The 10,451-nt window shown below is 36.4% G+C and overlaps 1 protein-coding gene across 1 annotated transcript; it reads right to left on the bottom strand.

Moving 5' to 3' along the window:
* Positions 1-416: 416 nt before the first annotated feature.
* Positions 417-2,499, bottom strand: LOC116161177 (zinc finger protein 845-like). The gene is made up of 2 exons (XM_031474425.1): positions 2,190-2,499; positions 417-2,143 (listed from the first exon to the last, which is right to left on the bottom strand). The coding sequence occupies exon 2, from the start codon at positions 2,139-2,141 to the stop codon at positions 627-629; it is 1,515 nt and encodes a 504-aa protein (XP_031330285.1). The 5' UTR covers positions 2,142-2,143; positions 2,190-2,499; the 3' UTR covers positions 417-626.
* Between the last annotated feature and the right edge of the window lie 7,952 nt (positions 2,500-10,451).

The following is a 10,451-nucleotide window of genomic DNA, read 5'->3' as shown; positions in this document are numbered from 1 at the left end:
ACAAGCTTAGAATTCCCGCTTTCCCACCCCTTTCGCTATTTAAATCTCGCCCATTAGACGCTCTGAAACGAGAACTCTTTTCTGTACTAACATACTTATTTAGACAAATAGGAAAGCCGCATTTTCGTTACACAAAACGAATGAAATCGGAATACGTTTTTTGTTATCGCCAGACGTACTTTCGTTCACGTAGACTATGAAGCGGTACATGGGTAAAATTTCCTAGCGACCCCCTCTTACATTTCCCACTTGTGTGTGTGCCTCCTTGTCCCTATAAAAGCGTCACGGCGAACACCCGAGACACCGTGTGCACGCAAAGACGGGCGAAAGGGAAGGAATAAATTAGAGGTTATGTTTCGTATTGAAGCATCATCACGGGTTGCGGCGACAAAGTGCCATTGTAGATGTCTTTATAGTAACATAAAAACACATTTATTTTTAATACTGACCCAGTAGTAGTTGATAATTACAATGTACCTATACAACAAACGCTTTTAGCGACACAAGAACAAAATATCTACTTAAAATTAATTTGTTTTCCTCAAATTTGTTGGGATGATCATCAATCATCGGTTTATCTCGACATTATATTAACATTTCAAGAAACAATACGGTTCTTTGGTATCTTAATCTTTCTTATCGTTGTGTGTTGCGAAATGTTTCTTTAATCTGCTCTTAAAGTTTGTGGCATAATCACAAAGACCACATTTAAAATCTTTCGAGACCTTGTGTGTCAGGAGATGTCGTTTCAAGGAAGGTTTACGGTTGGTGGCATACTCGCAAAAGTCACATTTCAAACTTTTGGAACCTTGGTGTTTTACGAAATGTATTCTGAGATCGCTTTTAAAGTTTGTGGCGTAATCACAATGAGCACATTTATAATCTTTGGAAACTTTATATTTTTTGAGATGTTTTTTTAACTCGTTTTTATGGATTGTGGCATAATCACAATTTGGGCATTTAAAATCTTGCGAGACCTTGTGCGTTAAGAGATGTCGTTTCAAGGAAGTTTTAAGGTAACTGGCGTAATCGCAATTTGCACATTTAAAATTTTTGGAACCTTTGTGTTTTACGAGATGTTGTCTAAGATCGCTTTTAAAGTTTGTGGCATAATCACAATGGGCACATTTAAAATCTTTCTTTGTTAAAAAATGTTGTCCCCAATGGCTTTGATAGCTTATGCCATTGTCCACTCTATGTTTTGCGAGGTGCTTTTTAAAAACGCTTATATAGTGCGTGGCAAAATCACAATTTGTACATTTAAAATCTTTAGACACATTATGGATTAAAAGATGTCGTTTCAAAGAGCCTTTAAAATTTGCGGCATAATCACAAAAGTCACATTTAAAATCTTTAGAAACTTGATGTGTTAAAATATGTTGTTTCAGATTATATTTAAAATTGGTGGCATAACCACAAATGCCACATTTGAAACTTTTAGAACCGACGTGTTTTAGAAGATGTAGTTTAAGACCGTTTTTATAGTTTGTCACATAATCACAACTTTCACACTTAAACACTTTCGAGGCGTTGTGTGTTAAGAGATGTCGTTTCAAGGAACGTTTAAAGTAAGTGGCATAATGGCAAATGTCACATTTAAAATCTTTAGAATCTTTGTGTTTTAAGAGGTGTAGATTAAGATCACTTTTAAAGTTTGTGGCATAATCACAATTTGTACATTTAAAATCTTTCAGGACGTTGTGGGTTTGAAGATGTCTTTTTAGAGAGCGTTCACAATTTGAAGCGTAATAACAATGGTCACATTTAAAATCTTTAGAAACTTGATGTATTAAAAGATGTCGTTTCAGGGAGTTTTTATAATGTGCGGCATAATCACACTTATCACATTTAAAATCCTTATTCTTATGCGTTAAAAGATGTCGTGTAAAATTTAATTTCGTACGTGCTAGGTAAGGACAAAGGTTACATTTCAACTGTACCGTTTGAGAGGTAAGCTTTGACAAATACACTTCTTCTCCATTGTGCTCGTCGTAAAAATGGTCCGCAGCATTTTCATTGTCTTCTTCTTTTTTTACAATTGCCAAAACATCATTGCTTACTATAATTTTAGTTTGGAAGGATACACTTATTTCTTCTTCTTGTTTGGGTTCAATTTTAACAAGCGGCTTGTCCTCATCCATGCCTATAACAATTTTTAAATTATAAGCTCAAACTTGGTAGCTACTTACCTTAATTAACTGCAACAGAAAGGTATTCCACTCGATATGAAAAGAATACCTAAGTTACTAATGAGAGAACAACTGAATTTTCGATTTTAGGGTTGGTAGTTTTAAGCAATGTTGCCAAGACTGGTTTAAATTCTTAGAAAAAGAAAAACCAAGTTTAATAATGGTCGGAAATGTTTTTACGGTTTAAGGTTAGTTTATTACAACTTGTTTGCCTGCAGGTGATTAACACATCATTATTTATTACTGTTTTTATTAATAATTTTGTACTGATCTTAACCCAACCCCAGGGCATCGATTCCCGAAGTTAGTCGATATGTCCGTGATGTGCATGTGATGTGACCATGACGTCATGATCGTATACGATAGGGATAAGTTCAAGTTTAGCTGCATTCCCGAATCGTGGACAAACTTTATGCGCTAACCAATCACAGACAAGAATTGAACTGTCATTTGTCAGTTTTGTATTTTGTTTTGTTTTTGCATTATGGATACTGCTATTAATAACCAGAAAATCCTCGAACAATTCCATGTTTTATTTCACAGAAAATATGTGAATATATAGGTTATGGCACTGAATAACCTCTAGCAAAACAGCTGCAAGATCCGTCCTGTAGCTGCAACTGCTCATGACTTTCACGCAACGAGTGGTCTAGACCAGTCGTTGCGTTCGATCAACTTATCGCTCGATGTGATAGGTTCGAGAATGCATTCACGTTCACATCAAGGTCAGCCGATGTGAACAAAGCACATCTTCGGGAATCGACGCCCAGGCTCGAAGTGAAGATGACAGTTTTCACGGCAAAGTGGCAACGTTGCAATCCCAGTATCAAAACACTGTTCCCGCTCAAATTTCGAACAAAAGAATGGCACGTGATTGGATCGTCTAAGGTAGGGCCTCCTTACGTTACACGAAGCTAATACAATGACTCGGGACCCAGTCGGGCAGGAACACTCAAATAAAACGGTGTAATGTCTGCGAGTTTATTTATTATACACTTACTCTGAAAACCCGGGAATTTGGATGTGGTACATTAAAAGCAAAGCAATCAAAACGTAAAGGTGCCGCACTATCGCAAAACAGACTACCAACTACCAAGGAGAACAAGAACGCGACTTGAGAAAACACCTTGGCCTTGAATAAAACCCAAACTGTATTTTGAGTTGTATTCATAGAGTTTAGCTTTATTTTTGGTGTTTGTGCATAGAATTCAACCACTGTGGTGTCGGGTAAAGTATTTTATGTAGTTTACTCTTATGGACTTATATGAATTGTGCCATTTGTTAAATCAGATATTTTCCAACTACCATTGTGCTAATATGTAATTTACAACATGCGAGGTGTTAACTAATATCCATGTGCTTGTGGAAGTCTACGATATCTCAGGTTTAGACCACGTTTAACTCAGTTACACGGTGCACGGGGTGTACCTATGTAGAACCTCGACTTCCGTGAAGTAGGGCATGCAATGCTAGGTGTATTTAGTTTAGGGTGACTCGTAACATTCGCGAATGCGTGTGCCTTGTTGTATGTAACTCATATCTTTCTACCGTGAGAGGGAGCTCGGACGCTAGAATAGAAAGGTATTCTAGAGCTAAGGCACAAAAGGATCCGAGGGCCTTCGAACCTCCAACTTTAGGGACGAAGGCCTGTAACCAAGGCCGTCCTACCCATGGGCAGCGACCCATCTCTTAACCATCTTCAGTTTTGTGTCGTTACGTGACCGATGTCAGGGGAGTGTTACGAAGCACAGCTAGTAGTTCCGGAAGTCTGGGGTTTATACTAATGTCATTATGTGGAAACTGAGCATAATTGAGAGCTCCACGAGCACACTGAGTATTGTCATAACTGCCTATTGTTACGTCACAACATGAATAATAGATTAGACATGTTTTTACAAACTTCACACCACTCCATTCGATAAACAATGATATGAATAACTAGTAAGGTGACTTATATCAATAAATGCGTGAATGTGTTGCCCCCAACAATCTTAACTGCGCTACGGGTTAATAGGCAAATATGCCAGCCCAATCCCTAACAATACAACCGTGAAACAGGAGGGCAATCAAGCGAAGACGCTGGCCCAAACCTAACGAACAACCAGGTTCACCACCCAATGACTAACTAAAAAGTGAGTTGCCTTCTAGCCGCGATTAAAGGAAAGTACATGACATGTTGTGACGAATACTCTACGCATACTGTTCAAACGTACCCTGCTACTTGAATTCATTAATAATTAATTAAGGTAGTGTCACATGTCCTGCTTAGGTGGTTGGTGTTTTAATTTCCTGTGATTAGCATAGTTTGGGTTTTATTCAAGGCCAAGGTTTTTCTCGAGTCGCGCTCTTTTTCTCCTTGGTAGTCTGCTTTTGGCGAGAGTGCGGCACCTTTAGGTTTTGCTTGCTTTGCTTTTAATGTACCACATCCAAATTCCCGGGTTTTCAGAATAAGTTTATAATAAATAAACTCGCAGACATTACACCGTTTTATTTGAGTGTTCCTGCCCGACTGGGTCCTGAGTCATTGTATTAGCTTCGTGTAACGTAAGGGGGTCCTATCTTAGACGATCAGATCACGTGCCATTCTTTTTGAATTTTGAGCGGGAACCGGTGGATTGATACTGGGATTGCAACGTTGCCACTTTGCCGTGAAATCTGTCATCTTCACTTCGATCCTGGGGTGGGTTAAGATCAGTACAACTAAAGTCACTAGATATAGAAAGTACCGAAATCATCCGCCATTTTTGGACAAATTTGCTGCCAACTTAAAAAAATTGACAAATAAAATCTGAATAGCTGTAATTTTTTATAACCTAACTTCATAGTACTGTAATGTTTTATAAAAATATATACAGATATCTCCAAACAGGTGGAACAATCCCTAACATTAAAGTTACTAGAATCTAGTCACTTCCGCCATTTTTTGGCAAATATCATGCGTTCTCTCTCTAACACACGAGCCCAATGGATTGCGGTACTTTCTATATTTAGTGACTTTAAGTACAACATGGCAGTTACGCCCTCTGTTGGTGATTTTTAAAACTTGAAAATATTTTCTAGCGATTCTTCATAACCGATTTACCCAATAATTTTTTTTACTCCTAAGACATACGACGAACGGTTCCCGAGATATGGCCGAGGAACGATCTTATTGGGTCACCCGGTACATTATGTCGCCTTCAGCTGTTTGTAATTCAGGGTAAATTGATATTGAGCTTGGGTGTTTGCTTTCAATGTAAAGATTTTTCCTATTTTGATTTGTTTGAGCCAGTTATGAATTTTCATTTTATTGTTTTAACTCATTTGGATTGATTAGCGACTTCAATTGTTTGTGTACGAATCTTCCTTTTTTGAGTGTAATTAACCTTTTCGCTCTTGTAGAGGTATATGCCGAACTGATAAAGATACTTAGCGGCATTTATCTCGAACTACAACTTTAGTCTAAGGTTACCGTATCCAGGACCTACAGATACATTCCGGATTCAAGGAGTTCCGGCTAATTAACAGCGCATTCTATATGTTCTTTATGTAAGAAACTGTATTCTTTCACACATGGGAAAGGATTGGTGGTTTTTCACAACGTACGGATCCGGCTGTTTTTTGGGTGCGAGGTTTGTATTACTACAATCCGTGTATTTCCCGCTTTTGTGAGTGCGGGAGCTGTCAGCTTGGGAACAACACAAAGTCCGCAAAAAAATCAATGCATTATCGAAACACACTCGGTTTAATAGATTTGTTTCAGTTTTTCTATGATTGTTGCAAATGCTGTGCTACTTCGAATAACTCGTAGAAAAGTGAAAACCTACCCAAACATATTGCATTGACGAATTGAAGTTACAGGGGCCAGTTGTAGTACGTATAGCTTCCAAATTGGAAGCGCGTCTTGTGGGACTTATTTCACTACTTTTGAAAATTTGTTTTGGAGAGGACAAAAGAAACATTCTTTTCTAAAAGTCAGTCCAAAATGTTCACATCTCCAAAAGTACCTACCAATATTATGCATTTCTTTGAGAAACACAATACGTACACGAATACAACTTTATTGTTGTCTAACATATTACATTCAATACACAAAATTTTGTGTAGAAGACGGTGCTTATTTACTTGCAGCAATTCCTTCCAGGGTAATCATCCCAGACAGTACTACAGGAGCCACTGAAAAGCAAGAAGAGTATCAAATAAATTATTCAACAATTTGTGCCAATGAAAAACCTATGATCGTCTTGTTAGTGCCATTTTATGGCACGAGACGAAGCTGGTGCCGAAAATATTTGAACTACAGAAAAAGAAGTGCTTACCAGTTAACTTCATCTGACCTACAAAACCCGGTAGTGCAACGACAAGTGCCCCCGCAGTTTCCTGCCACCATGCCAACCAATGCAATAATCAGCAGAGCTGCCAAGATGGGTAACTTGTTCATTTTAAATACTGCTGTATGTATATATTGCACGACGGAAAGGCCACGCTTTTATAGCACGTTCAAGTGGCGGAATCTTATCGGATTTCGTTTATTACACAGATTATCTTACTTGGTTTCCACTTCAACTTTGAAGTGTTTGTTACTAAAATTCGCAGGAGCATTTCAAAGCATGATGGATCAAAGAAAAATTAATTTAGAAGCAAAGTTTTAAAAACCATCTGTCATGTTACATTCAATAATAACAAATATATATTGATGAACATTTATTCGAGGTCATTGACTGCCGCCATCATTGTACCGACTGTGTCTCCTGTCCCTAGTAGGGACTATACATATAATCATGACATCCTTTTTCTTTAAACAAAGTTATACAAACAAAACTTACAGAGATACTTAAATACTATACTATTCTACAACATAATCAGACAAATATTGGGGTTTCTTAACTACCCTTCCAGTTCGCGTTTTACAAGAAACTTCTGGCTTAATTAATGAACTTAATTCCTGACGAGATTCCTGATTATTACTATTTTCTGTCTTTTCAGGATTTTGAACTTGTTCACTATTTTGCATTAAGGTTACAGGTTCATCTACGCGAAATTGTGTTGACGCTTTATACATATTATGCCGATTTCTATCTACTATATTACCTGAAGGTAACTGTACTTGGTAAGAACGAGGTCTATCTGCTGGACCTATTACTTTTACCGGTGTCATATTATGAACTTTATCTCGAATGTGTACTATTTCTCCCTTTTCGAAAGACAATGGTTTTACATTATTTTTTCTATCATGAAAATACTTATATTTTTCTTGAGAATGTTTTAGTTTATCTCTGATAGACTGTTCATTTGTTAAAAAAAAATCTTCAGTGGTAGGTAGAAAGGCATTAATTTTATGTCCAAAAACCAATTCACTGGGGGACTTATTGATTTCGCTACTTATCGGTGTATTTCTGTACTCAATTAAGGCTATATATGGATCTAGTCCCGAGTCAACTGATTTTTTAAGCATATTTTTTATTGTTTGCACATATCTTTCCACCATGCCATTAGATCTAGCATAATAAGGACTTGAGGTTTGGTGCTGTAAACCCCATTCTCTAATAAAATCTTTAAATTTAAAACTTCTGAAAAATTGTGGTCCACCATCACTATAAATGATCTTTGGTTTTCCAAACAAAGAAAAAATTGACTTTAGTGCAACAATAACATTCTCAGTAGTTTCAGCACGTAATTCCTTAAAATCAACATACTTTGAATAATAATCGATCACTAGAACAAAGGTCTTATTCTGAAAATAAAATAAATCTACCCCTACTATCTCCCAGGGTCTATTCGGTATGTCTCTTAATAATAACTTTTCATGGCCATGTTTTCTTTGATATTTTAAACAAGAACTGCAATTTTTTACTACATCCTCAATTTCTTTAAACATGTGAGGCCAAAATAAAACACTTTTTGCCCTTAATTTGCATTTTTCAATTCCAAAGTGACTACAATGAATTAATTTTAACATTTTTGATCTTAAACTTTTTGGAACAACAACAGTTTCATTTCTAAAAAGCAAATCATTAATCACAAATAAGGTATCTCTAATGCTATAATAAAACTTTAACTGATTTGGTATTTTATCATATTTAGGCCATCCATGTTGAATGTATGTCATAACCGTTTGTAAATCAGCATCTGATTTTGTCTCTTGTCGAAATAATTCAATTTTATCATTTGAAAAAGACAAATTTTCCACTATCATACTAACATGCACATAAATCTCATCTTCAATTTCTTTCATCCCTAAGTCATCTTTTAAATATGACCTTGACAAAGCATCTGCTAACAGTAATTCTTTACCTGACTTATATCTAACATCTAAATCATATTTTTGCAATCTTAACCTTAATCTCTGTAATCTAAGAGGAGTTTCTGACAAAGGTTTTTTAAAAATATACTCCAACGGTCGATGGTCTGTTTCAACTAGTACTTTACGTCCGTAAACATATTGATAAAACCGTTCGCAACCATGTACAATGGCCAACAATTCCTTTTCAATCTGAGCCCAAGATTTTTGAGTATCAGTCAAAGCCTTGGAGGCATATGCTATAGGTAGTGAATCTTGCAACAAAACTGCTCCAAGCCCTTGGCTGCTACTATCTACTGACAATATGACATCTTTATTCACATCATAATATTTTAAAACTGGCTTTTCTGTCAAAAGTCTTTTAAGTTTTTGAAAGTCTGACCTTTCTTTATCAGTCCACATAAATTCAACATTATTTCTTAACAATTGTCTCATAGAAAAAGTTACATTCGTAAGGTTAGGTATAAACTTACTTACATACGTCACCATTCCTAGAACTGTTTGAAGTTGCTTCTTGTCCTTGGGATCGTCCATCTCCACAATGGCACGTACCTTGTCATAATCGGGTTTTAATCCTTCTTTTGAGAACACATGACCCACATATTTAACCTCACTCACTCCAAACTTGCACTTTAATTTATTAAACCGCACATTCGCTTGACGAGCACGATCTAACACTGCTTTTAACCGATTATAATGCTCCACTTCATCAACTGCATATATTAATATATCGTCGATATACACTTCCACTCCTTCAAGACCACTAAAAACTTGTTGGAACATCCTATGAAAGATTTCCGGACTTGAGCATAACCCATATGGTAACCTTTGGTAACAGTACCTTCCAAAATTGCCAGCATTAAACGTGGTTAGAAGTTGACACTCTTCTTTAAGTTTTATCTGGTAAAATCCTTTGTTTCCGTCCAAAATGGAAAATATTTTAGCACCTGACATTTTTGATGCTAACTGCTCGAACGATGGTATTTGGTAAATTTCTCTGATTACAGCTCTGTTCAAATTCTGAGGGTCCAAACATAACCTCAGTGAACCATCGGGCTTCTTGACGGTTACTAATGAGCTGCACCACTCCGTCGGTTCAGTCACACTTCTAATTATTCCATTTTTTACCATTCTCTCTAACTCGAGCTTAACTTTAGGTTGCAAGCTCAATGGTATTCTTCTCAGTGGTTCTGTAACTGGTTCTATCTCACTTTTGAGTCTAATTTCGCAACTCTGCTTCATCTCACCGATGCCTTTGAATAAATCTTCATTTTGTTTAATTAACCCTGCTGTCCTGTTCGGGTCTATTTGACCCAAAAACAAATTCATTTCTTATTTTAAAGAATACCGCGCGGTGTAACGCTATGATATTGCATGACTTTGTTCGTTAGTGTACAAGGTTTTATTTTCGAGCTATATAAAAATTTTACTTCCGCTATTATTTTTTAAAAAGTGAATTGTTACCTATGTATTGTTTGGGTCAATATGACCCGAGTTAATATAATAGCAAGAATTGCATAATACACTTATTTTTAATTGACATTATTCTAAATAACGTAAACATAGGTATTTGTCTATAAGATTTGTGTGAAAAGAAATAGATCTCGGCAAGTAAGAACTAGCTGTTGCTAGACGAAAGCTGTCGAACAACGTCGATAGTGAATCTCGAAATGTAAAACTGAATTCAGTACGTTTGCATATTTTGATTGAGAATGCCGTATGAAAGACCTTTTTTTTTAAATGAAAAATGTAGTTTTGTTAATAGAGTTTACTTTAATACATATTAGATGAATTTATTTAAATAAACACGACCCCAAACCTTTGACGGGTCATATTGACCCGAACAGTACGTTCGTGCAGTGAATCTGAACAGGACAGCAGGGTTAAATACTCTACGTTGTTTTGTTCCACTGCATGTACTTTTTTCAGTAATTGGAACTTTTCTATAAACGGTAGTCCAATTATACAGGGTGCGTCTAAAT

The sequence above is a fragment of the Photinus pyralis genome, unplaced genomic scaffold (assembly GCF_008802855.1).
Source record: "Photinus pyralis isolate 1611_PpyrPB1 unplaced genomic scaffold, Ppyr1.3 Ppyr1.4_LG10, whole genome shotgun sequence".
Classification (NCBI taxonomy): domain Eukaryota; kingdom Metazoa; phylum Arthropoda; class Insecta; order Coleoptera; family Lampyridae; genus Photinus; species Photinus pyralis.
Note: the sequence above shows the minus strand (reverse complement) of the source record. Positions and strands in the feature narration are given on the sequence as shown.

Bases quoted from the DNA above. Each gene is read 5' to 3' on its own strand.
- LOC116161177 (XM_031474425.1), bottom strand. From the start codon at position 2,141: ATGGATGAGGACAAGCCGCTTGTTAAAATTGAACCCAAACAAGAAGAA.